The sequence below is a fragment of the Orcinus orca genome, chromosome 2 (assembly GCF_937001465.1).
Source record: "Orcinus orca chromosome 2, mOrcOrc1.1, whole genome shotgun sequence".
Classification (NCBI taxonomy): Eukaryota; Metazoa; Chordata; class Mammalia; order Artiodactyla; family Delphinidae; genus Orcinus; species Orcinus orca.
In genome coordinates this window covers 90,368,703-90,389,849 of record NC_064560.1, presented here as the reverse complement: position 1 = coordinate 90,389,849, position 21,147 = coordinate 90,368,703, and the positions used below count along the sequence as shown (strand labels likewise).

At 50.0% G+C, this 21,147-nt stretch overlaps 1 protein-coding gene across 2 annotated transcripts in view; it reads left to right on the top strand.

Annotated features, from left to right (window-relative positions):
- The window catches only part of CORO2B (coronin 2B), a 139,797-nt gene that overhangs the window by 104,923 nt on the left and 13,727 nt on the right, over positions 1 to 21,147 (top strand). For both annotated transcript variants that reach the window (XM_004276238.3, XM_033439956.2), the window contains exons 3-4: positions 8,039 to 8,155; positions 20,687 to 20,836. In XM_004276238.3, coding sequence (XP_004276286.2) covers positions 8,039 to 8,155; positions 20,687 to 20,836 — 267 coding nt within the window. The remainder of the gene's footprint in view (positions 1 to 8,038; positions 8,156 to 20,686; positions 20,837 to 21,147) is intronic.

Below are 21,147 nucleotides of genomic sequence, written 5' to 3'. Positions count from 1 at the left end.
CTGGCAGATTGGGCACACGCCGGGGTGACAGCAACCCACACCTTGGACGAAGGGCACCCAGTGTTTAGGAACATGAAACACCCCTCTCACCCCTGCTGAGAAGGCCACAGTGGTACTCAGAGTTCTGAAGCTGCACAAACTCGTTCTAGTGTCACTGCGACGTGGGGTGACCGGAAACTCAAGTTTCCTCGAGTCACCCCTTCCCTGGGCAGTACTAATTAGATAATGCATGTGTAAGCGCTTTGTGAAGTGTCAAGGACTGTGAGCTGGAGGGTGAGGCCTCCTTCACACCCCAGAGGCTTGGACACAGGGGGCCTGACTTTGCCCAGAGTTTTGGAGAGAAGGACTACAGTGCCCATTGTATAATAACTCTCTCATTTAATGTCACCTTCCATCCAGAGGAGAGAAGACGGCAGGCAGCCTACCTGGATGGTCTGGGATGCGTGGGGCAGCACGTGGAAGAGGGAGTGTGATGACGGAGGCAGAGGGGTGGGGATCCCCAAACATCTGTCACGCGGAAGCTTGGGGTGCCACCATTAGCTCACCCATCTCCTGTGTCAGGGTTATCCATTGCCCTGGGGCTTCCTTTAAATTGTACAGCACCTGACGTGACCGTTTATCTTGCTACTCGCTTTATCTGGGCGTGCATGAAACACGCAGTACTGTTTTTTGATTTCTCACCCCACCCCCTGCACCTACATCGAGTAACACTGACGGTCTCCGCCCCTGTCCTAGAATGAATGAGCGCAGGTGCTTCCCTGAGGCCCCAGCAGAATATGGAGCCTCTAGGGTAGTGGTTCCCAAACTTCACTGCCCAATGGAATCACTTGGAAATCTTTCAAAAAAAAATACTGTTGCGTGGCTGCCCACTCCCAGACACTGTGATTAAATTGATATGGGGTACCCATTGGGCCCCTGGGGTTTTCAAAACTTCCCAGGTGATTCTAAAACAAAAGCAAAGTTTGAGGGCTTCCCTGGTGGCACACTGGTTGAGAGTCCGCCTGCCGATGCAGGGGACACCGGTTCGTGCCTCGGTCCGGGAAGATCGCACATGCCGTGGAGCGGCTGGGCCCGTGAGCCATGGCCGTTGAGCCTGCGCGTCCGGACCCTGTGCTCCGCAACGGGAGAGGCCACAACAGTGAGAGGCCCGCGTACCACAAAAAAAAAAAAAAGCAAAGTTTGAGAATCACTAGGGGGACGGGGGAGACAGAGTGGGGGAAGTGCGGGTCTTCAGGAGCAAGTATAAGGGTCTTCACAACTGAGTTGCCTGCCAGCCCCTTCTGAGAACCTTATGAGAAATTCTGAGGCCCTACTTCTGATGTATGACTTTTCCCCCTAATTTATCAAGTCTCTACATTCTGAAATAGGAGGGCAGCATAGCCAGACAACAGCCAGTGCAAACTGCAACTCCTCCTGGCCCAGCTGCATCACCTTTGGCAAATCATGGCCCAGAGCTTGGTTTTCTCATCCAGAAAATGGGTTGTTACAGGAGGGTTGTAAGGATTTACTAAAACTTTTTAAAATTTTTTATTTTATATTGGAGCATAGTTGATTAACACTGTTGTGTTAGTTTCAGGTGACAGCAAAGTGATTCAGTTATACATATACATGTATCTATTCTTTTTCAAATTCTTTTCCCATTTAGGTTATTACAGAATACTGGGCAGAGTTCCCTGTGCTATCCAGTAGGTCCTTGCTGGATTTAATAAAACTTTGTTTCAGACTTAAATACAATGATGTATACAAATTGCTGAGCACAAGGCACTTTTTTTTTTTTTTTTTTGCAGTATGCAGGCCTCTCACTGTTTTGGCCTCTTCCGTTGTGGAGCACAGGCTCCGGACACGCAGGCTCAGCGGCCATGGTTCACGGGCCCAGCCGCTCCGCGGCATGTGGGATCTTCCTAGATGGGGGCATGAACCCGTGTCCCCTGCATCAGCAGCCGGACTGTCAACCACTGCGCCACCAGGGAAGCCCCACAAGGCACTTTTGAAGCACTTGTCAAATGGTCCTTTATCACCCTCGTCTTTTTTGTTATCATTAGTATTTCCATCCCGTGACCTGGTGTGCATCCCTAACTTCTGTCCTGGTATGCCAGAAGCAAGGCCCTCCAGTTGCAGGTGTGCCTGGCTTCATACAGTAAAAAGGGCAGCCACGAAGAAGCAGAGAGGGCATTAGCCCAGGGTCTAGGAATCTGGGAAGCCCAGAGAGGCCAAGGGCCATGTTCAAGGTAATTCAGCTGCTGAGGTGAATGGGGACTGGGCCTAGAAACCCTACCTCTTGCTAAGTCTGTTCTTTCTGCCTCACTACGCTGATACCCCAGGTAAGAAAACATTTTGCTTCTGTGCACAGAATTCAGCTTTGCAGCCCTGGGAAATTCTAGGAAGCTGAAGCTGTTGTGCAGGTTGTTTTGAAAATATCTTGTCCTCAGTCAGTTCAATGGGTTCAGATAAAGCCTGGACTGAGGCCCAGGGCACGCGCCGTTCCCCTGGCAGCCTGCTGGGTGAGCCACACCTACCAACCCGCCAAGGCAGGGCCTGGCCTGCCCTGCCCACACGCACGCCACACACACGCACTCTAAAACCTATTTTCAATTAGTTATATAATTTTATTCAGTTTCTAGGATCTTATTTTCCCCTAAACTATCTGCATCATAATAAGGGAGTAAAGAAGCCTATATAAGCAGATACATCTGTGTTCCACAGAAGCTTCTGGAACATAAATCTGGTCGACCCCAGTCTGCATCTCATTTCTTTAAGACCTGTTTGACCAAAACCGGAGAGGAATAGTTTTCAATCAAAACTGTGGTGATCACCTCCCACCTGGGGTACCAAAAACTAAATAAAAAACTATGGTGAGTGTGTATGTGTGTGTTTTAAATAACATCTATATCTTTAATAGAAATTGTAAATGTTCATTGGGGAAGAATTAGAAACCACTTATATCCAACTAGCCAGAGATTGCCACTCTTAATTTTTTTTTAATTATTATTATTTTTTTATTTGGTTGCACCAGGTCTTAGTTGTGGCAGGCAGGCTCCCCAGTTGTGGCATGCGAACTCCCAGTTGCAGCATGCAAGCGGGACACAGTTCCCCCACCAGGAATCAAATCTGGGCCCCCTGCATTGGGAGCACGGAGTCTCAACCACTGCGCCACCAGGGAAGTCCTGCCACTATTAACTTTTGATGTATTTTTCTTTTAACAGCTAAGGATCATTTTGCATATATAACTTGAGTCTGACTATTTCACTTACCATTAGAGCTTGAGTAATTCCCATGCCGTTAAATATTTTTTGAAAATATGATTTAAATTACCTCATAATATTCCATTATATTGGTGTCCTATAATTCGTTTTGGCAGTGCCCCATTGTTGAGCATTTATTATTGTTCCCTATTATAAATAACATGGCACTGAGTGTCTTAGTATGCTTTCCTGTTGACTGGGTTAAATTCCCAAAGTGGGGTTATTGGTCAAAGGCTATGAACCTTTTAAAAGTCTTTGAGACCCTGTCAAATGGATCTGTGGGAAAGTTGCCATGCTTCTCACTCCCCTGCACCCTGTTGAGAGGCCATGTCCCAGCACCCCCCAACTCTGTCTTTGGCAGCTCAGCTGTGTTTGACATGCAGCCTGATCCCCAGCACTGGGCTCCTCCTTGAGAAGACTTGGGGTACATAACAGCTGCCACCCAACATTTGACATTGAAAGTCTGTCCCAGCGAAGGGGGATTGCATTTGTCCTGTGAAGCCTCCAGGATAAGGCCCATCCTAACAGCATGAAGATCTCCCTAATGATTATAGATGCTGTGTAACAGGCATCCCGACCCCACCCCATGCAGCAAGGTCTCTGCCCCAGCTCTGTTGAGACTCAAGCTCTCTTTGAGGTTCAAACACCAGATGGCAGGTTAGACCCCAGGACCCCTGAGAAGCCTCCCACTGGGACAATTCTGTGAGCTGACCATCTCAACAGTGATTCTAAAGTTATAAAACAGTGCAAAACCTTGACTCCGCTCCTGAGAAGCTCTTTACATATCTGTTTTCTCAGATGTAAGGTAGGGTTGTTATGAGGATTAAATTTGATGATATCTGTAAATCAATGTAAATTTGATTGTATTAATATATTATATTAATAATAGCTATTAGTGTTGGCTTGAGCCCAAGTATGAGAAGGCAGTATTGGGTAGCAGTTAAGAACCAGATTCGGATTTGGTCTGTAGTCACACCCCTATCCAGAAAGTAGAACAGAAAACAGAGGCATTTGGAGGGTCTGGGGAGAGGATTGTTCACGTTTATTTAAATTCAGAAAAAAAAATTTCAGAACAACCTTCCTTTAGAACACCTATACATGCACTTTATTGGTTTGTTCTTTAATTTTTATGTCTATCAGAGTAATAATTGTGCAGAGGTCATGAAGTCTAACAGTACTGCAAGGCCTATAGCACTACAAGGGAGGTGCTGGCGTTGGCTTATACCAGCTCATGAGAGCTTACTGTTAAATTTTTAGGAGTTTGGCAAGCCAGTTTTTAAACACGACCATTATTAAAAATTAAATTATGCAACTTTCAATTAAATGAATGATGTTAAAAACAGAGGTACTAATGTTAAAAACTTATTCCTTACTAACTATTTTACTACTATCTGGTGTGCTACTGTGAGTCTCTTTTAACTCGACTTTTGGTGATATCACCTTGGTAGCTTGAAGTTAGGCGTAGTGGGCATTTGCCACTGAAATTGGCATATGTTCCAAACCATGGCCTTTTTTTTCCTGGAAAACCGGTTGTTAAACATTTACCAGCACACCAGGGCCTGTACCCTCGATCCCTATCCTACTTTGCTACACCCCTCGTTTCCCACTCCCCAAAGGTAGCTGCTTCCAATGTTTGGAGCTGTGTCTTTTTGTACTTCTCCTCGTATTTCTTAGTTACATACTTTCACGGCTATGTCTGGTTTTTTAAATCTTAGACATTGTCTATTGACTTCCTGTTATGGAAGATGGGGATCTGGCTCTCTACCAGCTCTGTCTCCCCTCTTAACTGTACACACACACAATTTTCCAACCTCTGCCTTCCCAGTATATTATAGCACACCTCGTGTTTAAATAAATATTCAGGATTTACGTTATTACCATGATGTAAACATTGTACACAAGTCATTATCACTGTGATTGTATTAGCTTTCTTATACAGCTCTTTTCCTGGAGTTAATAATTGCATTTTAAAAGTTGCATGATTTCTCTATAAAACTGTGGCTTTCATACTTTTCTTCTTAGCAATGAAACTTGTCTTTCAAACAAAATTTTGGGAATTGCTTGGCAGTCTAGTTGTTAGGACTCAGCACTTTCACTGCCATGGGCCCAGGTTCAATCCCTGGTCAGGAAACTAAGATCCCACAAAGATGCAAAGAAAAAAATTTTTTTATATGAACTCTGCTCTATAAGATGGGAAAATCAAAGCTGCCAGGTTGAAAGGAGGTCCCTCCCCTTGAGCCATTTCCCATGGCTGCAAACAGTATGATTCAGTCATGAAAATCATCATTACACACCCCTTTGAGGAAGGCATTCACAGAGGTCCACCTGGAAGGATACATTACGTCGGGATCATCCGCTACTAATTCCCTTCCTGATGCAGGGCCCTGACCTCTCGCCATTCTGAATACATTCCAGTGATGTGGCTTCACCTGTCCCTCCAGGACATCACCTGCAGGCTGCTGGCCAGAAGCTGCTGCTAGCTGATGGCCACCTATTGACGGATGCAGATCTGCCTGGTTGCCGAAAGCTTAATGCAGACAGCTTTACTCAGGGCAGCCTTTGGGACCAGATATAAGGAGAGGAGGCTCTGTCAGAGAGCAAGTGAGCTGTGGAAGCAGACAATGCAGGGCCTGTCTGCCTGTGGACGTCAGAGCTGGAGAGAGGGGAGCTGGCTAGCAATAACCAGTAGGATTCAGCTCAGCTTTGAGGGTTATACCTGTGTGGGAATCCTAGCTTTGCTTTCAGCTGGGCAACCTTGGGCAAGTGGCTTAACCTTTCTGGGCCTTAATTTCCTCATGCCTAATTCCCAGGGTTTTGTGAGAGTTAAAGAAGCTACTGTGTAACCCTAATAAATCCCAGGGCCACATGTGGCTCGGTCTCTGCTCAGAATCTCAACTAAAGAAGCATAGTCCAACGGCCTAAGAGTCATTGGAAAAGATATTCCGATTCGAATTGCATCCCTCATGGAATGTCAAAGGGGATCCCATTCTTAACTGAGAGCAATACACCCCCGGTCCTTTTCCTCCATTCTCTGATTTCCCCCAGTGTACAGTGTCAGTGAAGTTCTTCTAAGTACAACCTCCAAGGCCTTTTGCCTCTCTCTTTCTCTACCTCATTCCTCCCCCTCCATACCACTGCCATTTTCTCTAGGTTTTTTTTTTTTTTTTCCTCTACGCACCTTGCCACTGCGGTGTCACAAAAAATCAAATGATACGGAGATGAGCTGATAGATATACAGGCAAGAAGTGGCTGGGGAAGAGGTTATGGCAGATTGCACACTCTGAAAGAACTCTTGCCCATCACACTGGGGAAGTAGTGATATAAGGCACGTGTAGCAGGGGCTTGGCAAAAGCTGGTTGTCTTCCTCCTTATTCAGTTGAGGAACCTAAAGGACGGTGAGGTTTGCCTCAGGTGCCTCTGACCACCTAACCACTGTTAGCAGATGAGCAGTGACTGGAAAAACCCTCTCTATTTCCTCCACACCCCAAAAAGCTAATATTAAAAAGACCTGGGAATGGAGACGCAGCCTCTGCCTGCGATTTCCCCTCCCTTCCCTGCCGCCTTTATAGACAACTAAGCATGGAACTACCCCTCACCCCCACACCCTTTGTTCCATCTTTTGTGGACTTCATCCCCCCTGCAGGATATCTTTCAAGTCATGTACTGAGCACCTACTGTGTGCCAGGCTTGTAAGGAGCTGGAAATTCAGAGCCAAGGAAGCCTATCCTCAGTTGCTCATAGACAGATAGAAACAGACTGCAATTTTGCGTGATGGTGCCTATAATAGAGGGAAGCACAGAATACCCTGAGCTCACAGAGGAGTTCTTAATCCATTGAGGGATCAGGGGAGACTTCCTGGAGGAAGTGTCGTCTAACCTGTATGATAATAACTAGTATCGTATATTGAGCATTCACTATGATGACAACCTCCACACTAAGTACTTTGCTAAGCACATTAGCTCATTTAATCTTCACAATACTAATGAGGAGCCTCTCTCATGACAGCTGCACTCTCAAGCTTTCCAGCTGATTTTGTATCCATGTGTCTGAAAATAAAGTTGCTGAAGCCTTAAAAAAAAAAGAAAGAAAAAGAAATGAGGAAACTGAGGCTCATTGACTTTCCAAAGGCCACCGGGCTAAAAAGTGGCAGAGCTGTGATTCAAACACAGGCCTGTGTGGCTCCAAAGACTGTGCTTTCAGCCACAGGGCACTGGGTACAGGTGTTTTAAGATGCACACTGAACAAGCATGCCACATCTGGGAATGGCACTGCTCACATCCCAGGCAGGATAACATATGAGAGTGTATGGGTGGACCCCGAGATTCAGGCCTCTCCACTCATTGCCGGAGCAGCAGGAAAGAGCCTCCTCTTGATCCAAACCTGGCTGTGTCCCCCGCCCTGAGAGGCAGCGGGGAGTACAGGTGCATGGCCCAGCAACTGCCAGGGCTGCTGCCCACCAGGCTTTGGTCGTTCAGGTGGATAGTTACACCTTAACTTTAAACATTTTTACTTGAGGAAGGGGCACCTTTCTCTAAGTTGCACACAGGTGTCGTGTGGACACGCACGGCCCCACCCACCACCCTGCTGTGGGACCCTCCCCACGACCATTCGGTGTTGGGAGATTGCAGCCACAGAGCAATATGGCTCAGCCAGATGCAGGGACCCAAAGACATTAGTGGGCCCTCAAGGACCTTCTGGTCCAGTATAGAAGCCCAGGATAAAGGCTCTTCTTTCAAGTCACCCCAGGGTCATCAAACTAATTCCCTTCTCTCTCTCTCTCTCTCTCTCCTCTGCAGACGGGCAGGATTGAACCCAACTACCCCAAGGTCTGTGGTCACCAGGGCAACGTGCTGGACATCAAGTGGAACCCCTTCATCGACAACATCATTGCCTCGTGCTCGGAGGACACGTCGGTGAGCAGGAGGGGTGCTCCCTGGGGAGGGTGGGTGCATGGGAGCACCTCCCTGCTTCTTCTTGGAGGTCTTCCTCCCTAAATGCCCTCCTTCTCCCTTCTTTGCCCTTCCTCTGTTCTCTTGGTCATCCCTCCAGCTAGCCCCAGGATGGGGAGTTAGGAAGGGGACAGAGGGAGTGAATCCATGGACTATTTGTACCTTTAGCATGTTTTCATTTGGAGGTGTTGACTTTGTAGGTGAGAATCAGAAAAAAAAGATTAAGTGATTTGGCACTCATCTGTAGTCTCAAAAGGAGAAGGATAGGAAGAAGAATATGGACAAGGGGGAAGGGGGAAGAGGGAAGAAGTGGATGAGCCATGAGGAAAAGAGGCCCTGTTCTTGCAGGCTGGACAAGTGTACCATCTAGTTTTGTCCTCTGTGAGCCACGGTTTGAGGGGAGGACACTGGGCTGAGAATTGTCATGACTTATCCAAGGACCCAAAGTGGCGGCCCAGGATTTGAACACCATGTGTTCCACCACTTAGTGGGGAGAGAGAAGAAATGGGAGAAGGGAAATGAAGAGGAGGGAACAGAGAGGAGATGGAGGGAAAGGGAAGAGGGAACAGGTGGGAAGGATGAGATACAGGGAAGAAAGGCGGCAGAGAGTTTGGAGAGGGGAGTTGAAGAATCCAGGGAGAATAAAATGTGAAGCTGCTGTCTGGCCACCCTTTCCCCAGGCTCTGCTGACTTTCATACGTGGAGGTAGAGTCAGGTGTTGGCAGCAGGCTCCGTGTTTCTGGAGAGGGGCCGCAATTGCCCTTAAGCAATGTCAACACCCCAGCATGGAAGCAAGAGGGGGTTTCAGAGCCTCAGCTGAGCTGGTGAGGGGGTGCTGCCCCAGCCCCTGGTGTTCCCGGGTGAAGGAAGGTCAGGCCACAAGCATCTCTCTAGTGCCCACTGGCATAGCCCAGGTGCAGGTCGTAGACTCCCAGGATATTGGAACTAGAAGGAACTTTGGAGCTCATGTCTCCTGTCTTTCCAGACCAGCCTGAGAGCTCCTGAGAGTAGAGGCCATGGCCTTTTTGGTTCTGAATCCCAGGCATCCAGCACAGAGCCTAGTACATGGTAAATACATAGTAGGTATTCAATGGAATGGATACCTGGATGGCTGGCTGGATGGATGGACGGATGGACGGATGGAGAGATGGCTAGATGAGTGACTAGATGAATGGATTTTTGGATGGATGACTACATTGATGGATAGAAGACTGAATGGATGGTTAATGGATAGATAGTTGAATGGAAGGAGGAAGGATGATTGGATGAATAGATGACTGGATGAAGGTGAATGGGTAGATGGATAGAATGGAAAGATAAATGAATGCATGAGAGAATGAATATAGCCCAACTAATGCATGAGATTCACAGTAAATAGTCTCCATTGGTTAATGAATTAGGGGGTGTGGAGGAGGTCACCTGGCACAGTACCTAATAAAAGGGAGTGGTGGGGAGGGGCTAAGGGAATGGGCTTGACCCACTCCTGAAGGTCAAAGCCCTGAGTCAACCCAAGAGGATTCCTGAGAGCAGCAGCATCAAGGACAGGGCCCATGTGAGCAGGGAGGGCAATAACTTGTGATGGGCACGCCCGATCAGGTTTGGCTGCTTTCTTCAACAAGACGGAGACAGTGACCAGGGGTCAGAGAACCGACAGGCCAGAGGATGAGCACAGGTGATGGAGCCCAGGACAAGTGAGGAAACCCAGAGGGCAACGAGGACACTGGTCGCTTCCTGGGCTGAGAAGGAGGCAGCTGGAGTTGGTGGGGGCTGGAGAGCTCAGTGGTCAGTATAGGTTAGGACTGGGCTCAGTGGGAGAGAGGGCACTTGGAGGTGCTGTCCATTGTTCTCTCCTGGGTGCAGGGAGTCCAAGGAGTGTCAGCGACCACAGCCCGCTCCGTCCCTGCCTGTGCTGAAGTGTTGAGCCACCGTCACTAGTCATTGAAGAGCAAACACCCCTGAAACTCAGGGCTGCCTTACACTGACTTTTCCAGCCACTCTGGGCTGGACACTATACGCCATTAGCCCTCATTGCCACCCTGTGCGACAGGCATTGCCACCCCAAGCTGAGGGCTGGGGTCAGGTCACAGAACTAGAGAGGAGAGGAGGACTGCTGGCCCCAGAGCCCACGCTCTTCCTGATCTATGAAGTCTTGTGATGACACGAATACACAGAGTCCGTGTTGGAAGCCTCAGGCCCCTCCCGGTGTCTCGTATTTCACCGGGGAGCCAGCTGGGAAGGAGAAGGGCAGTGTCCATCTGGGTGTCGGGGGACAGGTTAGGCTGGGCTCTCAGAGTTGCTGGCTGTCCTGGCTCCACCTCAGGTCTGAACTTCCTGAATCAGGGCGAGGGTGGGAGGGGTCACTCACCCTGATGGCCCTGCCGGGTTCTAGCTCAGCACCTTATTTCACCTGAGTCAGGCGCCACGTCCTCCAGGACCCAAGCTAATAAACCAGACGCCCATGCTGTGTGCTCAAGAAAAGCATAGGGCCCGGCCCTGACCGCACGAGCCAAGCGGCTCTCTTCAGCTTCACACACATTGGACCACAGTGTGCCTGCCTAGGATGCTGGCTTCAGTGACAGCTTGACTGTGGACTCTGCTGGACCTGGAATTGAATCTCAGCTTCACCATTTACTAGCTGGGTGACCAAGGGCATGTTATGTACCCTCTCTGAGCCTCAGTGTTGCTCCTCTTTTTATAGCAATAATACTGGTACGTCCCTGAGGCAGTTGCTATGAGGATGCGAGGTCTGTGCCTAGCACTATGCCTGCTGGTCTCAGGATGCAGAGTGAAGTCGTTGCATCCACAGAAGGTCAAACAGAGCACTATGTGCGCAGGGAGGAGAGAGGAATTACTTTTGGCCGAGGTACAGGCAGGGTAGAGGGGGTTAGAGGGCTGAATAGACCCTGGAGAAGCAGGACTTTGACAGCAGAGAAAATATTCTAGGAGGCCCAGGAAAAGGACATAGGCAAAGGCCTGGAGAGAGTATGTCTTAGTCCACTTGGGCTGCTATAACAAAGTACCACAGACTGAGTGGCTTTTAAACAACAGAAGTGTATTGCTCGTGGTTCTGGAGGCTGGAAGTCTGAGATCAGTGTACACCATGGTCAGGTAAGGGCTCTCTTCTCATTGTGTCCTCATATAGTGGAAGGGGTGGAGCTCTGTGGGGGTGTCTTTTATAAGGTCACTAATCCCATTCATGAGGGCCCCACCCTCATGACCTATTGCCCACCCCCAAAGGCCCCACCTCCTAATACCATCAGCTTTGGGGGTTAGGATTTCAACATATGAATTTGGGGGCAAGACAAACATTCTGACCATAGCAGAGTTCGTATGGTGTGCTTGGGAGACGGGGTCATCTGGTGTGGCTGGGGTCCTGGGGTGGTGACCAGGGAGGGGAGTGGGCAGGAGGGGCGGCTGCAAAGGGAGGTTGGGAGCAGAGAGAGAAGGTTTGGGACACCAGGGTGAGCAGCTGAACTTTGAAGTGAGACTTGTGCTTCTCAAGCCATCTGAACATGAGCCAGGACACCACGTATGCAGTGTGGAGACACTGCACGCTCTGGGGGTCAGGGAAGGGGCTGGGGGGTGGTCACAGGGGCTTTGTGGAGGAAGTGGAGCCCAGGCACGCTGGGCAAATGCTGGAATATGGCTCAGCAGAGAGAAGGGGAGCACCCAAGAGAAGGGTATGGCTTGGGTACATGTCAGAGTGTAAAGAGAAAGGACACCGGGCTTAGGGGCACAGGGAGAGAGAGGATGGCCCGGAGCCACTGGTCCAGAGAGAAGGGGATGACGTCACAGATCAGCGAGGATCTAAGCTCTTGCTCTGGGTGCCAGTCCAGCTGCCCAGAAGCAGCTGCTCACAAACCCTCGCTTTGCCCCTCAGGTCTCCACCCCTCGCCAGCCTCAGGGCCAAGGATCTTGGCATTGGAGTCAGCACCCCCTGACACCCCGAGGCTGGAACCATGCCCCTCCTGGAGAAGGGCGCACTGAGGGCCTAGGGGAAGCCCCCGCCCAAGGTCACACAGGGAGTCACATCCCAGACAGGGCTGGAACCCAGGTCTCCTGACTCCCAGCCAGCACCCTGAGCACCTACTCACAGCCCTAGTTTTAAGTGAGGAAGCTGAGGCTCAGAGTCTGGAAGGGCTGACAGTTCAGATCCATCCAACACTCAGTGTTTCGATCTCAGCGTGCTCTCTGTGCAAAGCCCTTGTGGAGCACCGAGAGCACATGGAGCCGGGCCTCCTCACCCAGGTCCTGGGAGGGGGGCTGTAAAGGCAGAGGACCAGCGGCCCCCAAGGTGGGGGGAGGAGGCCAGTCAGCGCTGCCAGGACCACTCTGACTGACCTTCCCGCCTCTGCCAAAGCCCCCTCCACGGGCAGGCCTCCCTCGAGCCTCTGCAGACCACACGGTCAACTTACTGCGCATCAGACATGACACCCAGAACCAAGGTTAAGAGGTCAGTCAGCACACCTACTATGCGCCAGGCACTGTGATACACACCAGGGCTAGGGAGGGAATCAGACTGAAGGGGCCCAGAGAGATGCCGTTCACAGCACGCCAGGCCCACGTATCCCGGCAGGCCCTGCACACCCACTGCCACCCTTCCCCTGCCCTCTACTTGTCTCACAACATTCAGAGGACACTGAAGGGATCTAGCCAGCCCCCACCCCCTCCCAGCTCCTTTTCCATATCCCCATCCCTTGAAAAATGTCCAGTGATGTCCATCCCCCATGTCCCTCAGGATCACCCTCCCCTCCCCCCAGCCTCTCCTCCCCGACAGCGTGAGGAGGTCCTCAGGAGTCTAACCCCATCCTTCCAGGGAGCCAACGGCACATACCCAAGCCCTTTCCCAATGGGCTTCCATCCTGAGGGAGAGATGGGGGCTGTAACTCTCCCTGGCATCTGGCAGAATCCAGTTCTTTCCGCTGCTGGGTGATGTCACCTATTGTTGAAGGGCTGTGCTTTTTATAGCTTCTGCCGCAGCTAGGGAGGGCGGCTGGCAGGCGGTAGGGAAGGGCGCTATGGGTTTCCAAGCCTCGTGCTCCCAGCCCTTTTCCAGCAGCCACAGAGAGAGGTTTCTGACATCTCAAGGAGAGGAGAGAGTGATCCCAGAGGGAGGAGGAGGAGGGAGGCAGGCCCCTCTCCCAGGCTCAGCATCTTTCCTTTCCCTTCTATTCCTCTGCTTCTCCATCCAGCAGCTGCCCTCACCCCCCAGGTGATGCTCCTCCCCGAAGAACCTGGGGGTGGGCTGGGGCAGGATGAGAACCCTGCTGGAAGCAGCCGGAAGCCACCCACCACCCTGCTCCTACACACGCATACATGCATACATGCACACACGCACACACGAGTTTGAGAACCAATACCTCTCTGAGGTGAAAGGGAGCAACACACTCCTTTTAGAGATGGAAGGACAGCAGCCCCGAGAGGCCTTACCAATGCACTTGGCAGCTGCAGAGACACTACCAGTGCGCAGGTGTGGCTCAGTCGTTAGGCAGCCAGGCTCAGGAGGCCATAGGCCTAGGTTCAAATCCTGGCCCTGCCACTTCCCGTGTCTGTGATCTTGAAACAGTCCTGCTATAAAATGGGGACCATATTGGGCTTATCATGAGAACAAAATGAATATAGTGTTTCTTGGCTACTAAGAACTCCATAACCATTAATGTGGGGACCAAAGAGTTTAGATAACCTGCCCCGGTGAGGGCTGGCCAGAGGGTTGGAAGAGAGAGACACAGTGCTCTTTCCACTGTATCTCACTCTTTGCTTCTTGAGGCCCCAAATAGGCCTTCCATCACTGGTTTCCAAAAAAGACTAAGCTGAATGCTAAGCCTCAAAATGTAGGAAAGAAATCCCCACCAGGTCTGCCTTCCCATTCAGAACTAAAGGGGTGATTTGCCATCTATCTAGCTCGCCACCAGCCAGAGCAAGGGCTAGCCTGCTTCCTTACACGTGACTCACTGCTGAATCTGCTAATGGTCGGAAAGTTTCTGGGCTTCTCAGCTGCTTCCGTTGGTTTGTTCATTGAACAAGTATGTCTTAGGTGCCTATGATATTCCAGGCACTGTTCCTCACCCTAGAGATAGGGCAGTGAATTTAAAGACCCCACCCGTGTATGGAGGAGTTGACCATCAGTGGGAAGCCTTGAAGGTTGTCTGTGACCCAAATGGGGTAAGTTTTAGATTCTTGAGGCCAGGGAGTGGCACCTCCCTTTTGGAACAGATGAGCAGAAAGACAGACCATGCCCTCTCCAGGTTGTCAGAGTCCATCCAGGGAAGAAGGAAGGGATTGGGCAGGGGCAGGGGTTCAGAAGAGAGAAACAGGGCAGTTTGCCTGATTCAAATCCTGAGTTTGAATCCCAGCTCCCCACTTCCTGGCTGTGCAACCTGGGCAAGTTTCCTAACCTCTCTGTGCCTCATTTCCTTACCTGTGTAAGAATAGTCATTAATGATAATAGTAATAATCATAGGTAGCACATATCCTTTCATGTGTCCAGCCTCACATTTACCATTTCATTTAATCTGCTGGCAGCTACCTCACAAGACTCTCAGCAGTAGATGCTCAGCCGTGCTTCCTTCCGGGCCGTCAGGTGGCCTCTCTCACCTCCCTCTCTTAGGAGTGATTTGTTTCCCATGTTGGGAAACAGTTAAGTGGTCAGAAGATAACATTAAGGTAGACTTTGAGGCTCTACCTCTTGTTTAGGTAAGTGACGGTAAACTCAGTTTCTAGTAGTAAACAGAATAGTTGGCAAGAAATGAGGAGGTGGGAGTTCCAAGACCCTCTGGGCGAGACTCTCACGGTTTCTTTCTTCTCACTGCAGAAGAGACATGAGAGTTGCTCTGATCTCAGCCCCAGGCGGTGTTTCTGTGGATTTGTTGGATGGAAATCCTAGGACCAATGGCTGTGTAATGTAGTACAGCTAAATTGGATGCCATCAGAGGGCAGTAACCATATCTTATACTTGCCTGTTCCTCCCCGCACTACTCCAAACGGGGTTGTTTTTGAAGTAAATACTACGGAGTTGGAATCCATAGCTTCACCCAGCTACTTAGGACCACTGTGAACTCCAGCTCCTTCTCTTAGCTCCTGTACATCAGATACAGACAATAAGTAGTTCGTTTGCTGTAGCTGCGTAACAAGCAATTCCCCGAACCATAGCATTCTTTCCCTTAGAACAGTGTTGTCAGAGGGGCTGAGTAGGCCCTCACTAGGCCCTGGCCCTAAGTCACTAGCAGCCACAATCCTCAATGTATCAGAAAGCAGAGAGACCCAGCCAGACACCTTCCTAATCACATAATAAGTTTAAAGAGGAAATGTATTTGCATTCCATAAAATGGAGACAGACTTCATACCACATTCATTGACTACACAGGGGGCCACAAAGCACAGATGAAAAATAGAAATCACATCTAGAATCTGACCTATCTAAGACTCGTGTAGAATCCTTAATGTCATATTAAGCAAGCATTGTTAAGTATTACTAAGAGTGCTTAGTAATCTGCTTCGTAGGGTATATATTTAGTCTTCATAACAGCTATAACGTAGGTGTAATTATTCTTACAGTTGGGAAGACTGACGTTCAGAGAGGCTAATAAGTTGGCTGAAGTCTCACAGCCGGTAAGGTCAGAGCCTGGATTCGAATGGAGCTTGTAAGGCCACAAAGCTCTCACTCTCTTGGCCCAGCTGTTCCCTCACCCGTGCACAGGGACACTTGGTTTTGCAGCTTTATAAACTGTCCCTTTCAGCCGCCGTGGCTTAGCCTTGTCTGCACGCGTCTGCTGTCAACCCCACAAGACTGTGAGCTACTTGAGACCAAGGACTGGCCCCCGGCGGCCAACACTGTGACCGGGGCAGGGGAGGGGGGTAGGCATATTTCGTTGGATTGATTGGAACTGAATGTAACTAAACAGGGCTCAGACCCAGGGACCTATGAAAGGGACAGTCCCAGGCACAGCTGGCTTGCTGGAGAAAGCGCTTTTGCCACTTCTCCCCTCCCCTTCCTTCCAGAAATCCCGTTTGGCAGACTCTGTTTGGTTTCCTGTTGAATTGAAGTAACCTCTCTGAGAGCAACCTCTGAACAGATCTATAGCGCTCCTCCCACACCCATCCACTCTTTGTTCCCAGCAAATCCCTTGAATATTTAGGGACTGGAATTCCTTTTCCAGCTACTTAGGCCCACTGTGAACTGCAGCTCCTCCTCTGAGCTCCTGTCGTGCGTGCTGCCGACGTTAGCTGTAGTGGTGGATCAAACGGAGCTAGTCTCTTCCCCCCCGGTGATAACATTCAATGATGTCAAAAGCAGAGAAGTTTGGAAGATTAATACCGTCTCAGTGTGCAGAAGAGAAAACTGGGGCCCAGGGAGAGAAGTGACTGGAATCAAATGGAGTTATGAGGCAAGACGCCTCTCTCCTTCTCTGTGGGACATTTTCCATTTGAGACCCAACTCTAGCAGTTATTGGTGAAAACAGCTCTAGGCTTCCCCCCTGCAGCCCTTCATTCCTCTGGACTTGGCGCCAGTCCGGGGGCTGAGCCTGGTCACAGACAGTGCCTGCCCTCTCCATCCGCTTGACTTAGCCCCTCGGTTCCTAGGCAGAGCTGTCACGCCAACAAATCAGCTCCTATGGCTAGAAAGCCTCAGACTCACAGGGACCCTGAAGCTCAGCTTAGCTCAACCCACACACCTCTAGAAGGTCCGTACCTCTCAATTCATCATCCGGATGAGGATCCTGAACCTCAGAGAGGTTAACTGGCTTGTCCAAGGTCATCCAGCTGGTCAGTGGGCTTAGAGCCTGAGTGGACCCGCCCTTCACAGCTTCCCCCGTGTCTCTCTACCTTACCCTGCACGTGATGCCATCCAGGGATGCCTCCGTTAGCTGGCTTCTCGGGAATTAGGCTGTTCTGGAAAAAGGCTTCCTTCTGAGCCTCAGCCCGAGCAGGATTCCTTGGGACGTCGATAACCAGGGATGACACACATGGCCTCTGGCCTCCTCTGCCACCCACCAGCCTGCCCCACACCAGCCGGGCTGACCCTCCTGCGGCTTCTCTGCCCACTGTGCCTGAACCCACACACGGGGTCATTTTTCTGTCTCATCCTTCCCCACATTCCCAGCCTGTCTTTTCAAATGTGGGTCACATCCCCTCTTCTAATAACACTGTGCCTCCTGACCCTCCCACCCCGTCACCCCCAAGACTGGATTCAGGGCCCCCAGCTCTGTGCTCCTGTAGGTTCTCTGCCATGTGCGCTCAGGAGCAGGCTATGGGGCAAGCTCAGCGCCCGTCCCATTGCCTCATTATCCCACGGCCTGGCTCTTAAGAGGTGTGAGTGGAATGAATGAGACTCAACTTTCGGTTTCAAAGATTTTCTCAAAGGCCAGATTTTCTCCCCTTCCTAATCAACACTTATACACTGAATGACATGGGTTCGCGTGTGTATGTACTTGTCTGGCCATAGACAAGATCCTTTGCCCCCAAATGCCTCCACGCTGGCCTGCCTTTCTGCTCCTTCAAGTTTCGTCCCCTTGACCCTGAAAGCATCTCAAGCTTCCTGCTCAAGTGTAAACAAGGGTAGCCTATCAACACGGAAAAAGATGCCTGGTATTTCTAAGAATCAAAGACATGCAAATCCAAACAACAGGGAGATGGCATTTTTGATCTGATGGGCAGAAACCTGTTTTCGAAGGTATAGTTTTAGAGACATGGGTAAAGAAACACTCTCAGACTCTGCTGGTAAAAACTGGGACAGCTTTTTTTTTTAATTAATTTTTTTATTTTTGGCTGCGTTGGGTCTTCGTTGCTGCGTGCAGGCTTTCTCTAGTTGCAGTGAGCAGGCTTCTCATTGCGCGGTGGCTTCTCTTGTTGCAGAGCACAGGCTCTAGGTGCTCTAGCTGCATGGGCTCAGTAGTTGTGTGCACGGGCTTAGTTGCTCCGTGGCATGTGGGGTCTTCCCGGACCAGGGCTCGAACCCGTGTCCCCTGCATTGGCAAGGGGATTCTTAACCACTGCACCACCAGAGAAGTCCCTGGGACAGCTTTTGAGGACAATTTTACAGTAACTAAAAAAGTGAAACACTTCTGGGCATGTGTCCTACAGGAATACTCACAGCCATGCACAAACCTGTATGACAGGCCTGATCATCATAGAATGAATTGTAACAATGAAAAAAATGGGCAGAGCCCAGGTGTCCATTAACAGAAGTTGATTAAATCCATCACAGCATGGCCACATAACAGCTGTCCCTCTGGCCACTTAAAAAGATAAGGTAGGCCACGTGTAGTGGTGTGGAAAAATGCGCACTAGCACTTGTTACATGAGAAAAGCAAGTTGCAGAAGTACATGTGTCATAGCATACCTTTGGGTAAAAAAGAAAGAAATGCGGAGGATGGGGGAGGTATTGTATGTATGAAGTGTGTGTGTGTGTGTGTGTGTGTGTGTGTGTGTGTAACACAAGCATTAGTCTCCACTCTTCAAGGGTCACCTTCCTCTGGAACATTTGGGGACAAGAAGAATGAGTGTCTTATTGGTGACTACTGAGTCATCTACCCTGGTCCCCACTCCACCCTCCCTGCCATTTCCAGACGAGACCTCATCTCAGAAGGCGCTTGCACAGGGCTGTCGGGGAAAGACCATAGGGCATGCTGGGCCCCCTTTCCATCACCTCCCTCCCTCAGGCTCCTGCCACCATGCAGGCTTATGTGAGTGTTGGGCTTTCCCGGAGAGCTGGAGCAACCACAGGAGATGATTCAATGACGACAGGAAAACCTCAAACTGTCCCCTAATTATAAACTTTTTCTCAAGTATGTTTTTGAAACTGAGAATGGTACTCCTAAGGGTGACCCCTAATCCTTGACTGGACCTGGAGGCTCCCATGGTCTACATGTGCCAAGCTGGGTCTTCAGGGGAACACAAAATGTGGGCAATACTCATTTCTACAGTCTCAGGGTAAAGCACCAAGAAGGGAAACCCACAAGGGAATTCCCTTAGAGGTACCCCCGGTTCCCAGCCTTGCTGCCCTGTCTTCGGGACTGCCTTTGGCTTTCTTTAACATGTTTTTCCTCTTTATTCATAGCCTTCAGAATTATCGTCAAATGGCTAATAGTCCATATTGCTGTGACATAGTAAATTGTTGCCCTAATGTTGGTCACTTGGAGTATTTCTGAATTTTCTGTATTGCAATGAACATCTTCGTGCGTGGAGATTTGGGCTTATTTTGAATGTTAAGAGTGAAATTACTAGATCAAGGAATATAATACAAATGTCTCTATGGTTCCTACTAAAGATTGCCGAATTGCTTCCAAAACAGAGTTACTCTGATTTGTAATACCACCAACACCAACTGAATCTATAAGTTCCCGTATAATCTTGTCCATACTGTTTTGTTTTTTTTTTTTCTTTCAGTTGGCTATTTTAGAAGATTATAAATGGTATCTCAAAGCTGTCTTCCCTGTTTTTCTCCTTACTGGCAAGGGTGGAGTTCAGATTTTCTAAACGTTTGTGTTAAAGGTGTCCTAAGCTATAGTCACATGTGCTTTCTCTTCTCCACCCAGTTAGATCGTAATAAACAGCATTAATGATGATGATAACAATTATAACAAGAACTATAATTCCATAGGTCTTTAGAGCACTTTATAGTTTACAAACTCTTACAACCACTATCTTATTTTATTCTGCCAGTAGGCCAGGCAAGGCAAAGACTCCCCCCGCCCCGCTCCATTTATAGATGGAACAGTTGAAACTTGCAGGGTATGCTTGGCTTGAGAAACAGAAGCCTACCAGCGTTGATGTAAATAATCAGGGGGTTATTCAAAGATCGCAGAGCAATTGCTCAGTTTCTCTCTCTCCAGGGCCGCGTGATTGCTTCTCTCTGCTTCTCTCCATGAGTTGCACCCTCCTCTCTCTTCTTTGCTTCTTTATCAGCATGCATAAGACTGATAATAGCTGCATCCAGGCTCTGCATCCTTTCGGCTCAGGCTCCAGCATCTCATCGGTCTCTGCCCCTCGGTTCATCATCTTTCAGGAGAGACTCTGGGCCTCCCAATCTCCCAGATGGGTTTCCCTCTGCTCAGGTGTCCATCCCGGGTGGGGAGCAGAGCGAGGGACAAGCCATGTGGTACAAACAGAGGCGCTGGGGCTGAAGGCACTATTACAAGGGTGTGGAAGGGAAGCAGGGATAGGCTTTGAATACAGCACTTGCTAAAAGCTGCTCCCTGTGTGATCCTCTGGGCCTGGCTAGACAATAACAATCACGATATCCAGTAAGAACAGTCGCCAAGGTCTGCAGAGGCTTCTTGGAGAAAACCCTCCCAAAGGCACAGAGGAGATGGTCTCTTTTTTCTCTAGCCACACCCTGCAACCTCCCCCTCAGGCCTCAGTCGGGCTCTGCCCACCACCCTGGCCAGGAGATTCCTTACTAGGCAGATCTCTGAAAGCCTGGTGTCTGAGGAAGAGGGCAGCAGGGGCTTCTCCTGGCCCTGCCCAGCCAGCCCAGGCCCTCCTTCCCCTCTGCAGGTGCGGATCTGGGAGATCCCCGAGGGCGGGCTGAAGCGGAACATGACGGAGGCTCTTCTGGAGCTGCATGGGCACAGCCGGCGCGTGGGGCTGGTCGAGTGGCACCCTACCACCAACAACATCCTGTTCAGTGCTGGCTACGACTACAAGGTGGGCAGCCGGTGGGCACTGTGGCCAGAGCCGACTCGGCGGGGAAGTGGAGGGAGAGAGAAAGGCACTTTGGGGGGCCTGTAGGGAGCACTGTTACTTTCCCGAGCCTGTTAACCAGTATTGTCACATCCATTCATTCGCTCGTTCAACAACACAGCTGAGCATCTTCTGTGCACCCGTCATTCCTGGGGTTCACAGAGGCTGGAGGCACTGATACGTTGGAGAAGAATGCCCACTCCGTGCCCACACTCTCTGCCTGGCCACTTCTTAACCAAGAAAAAAGAAGCACCCAAAGCTGCTGGTGGGGAGAA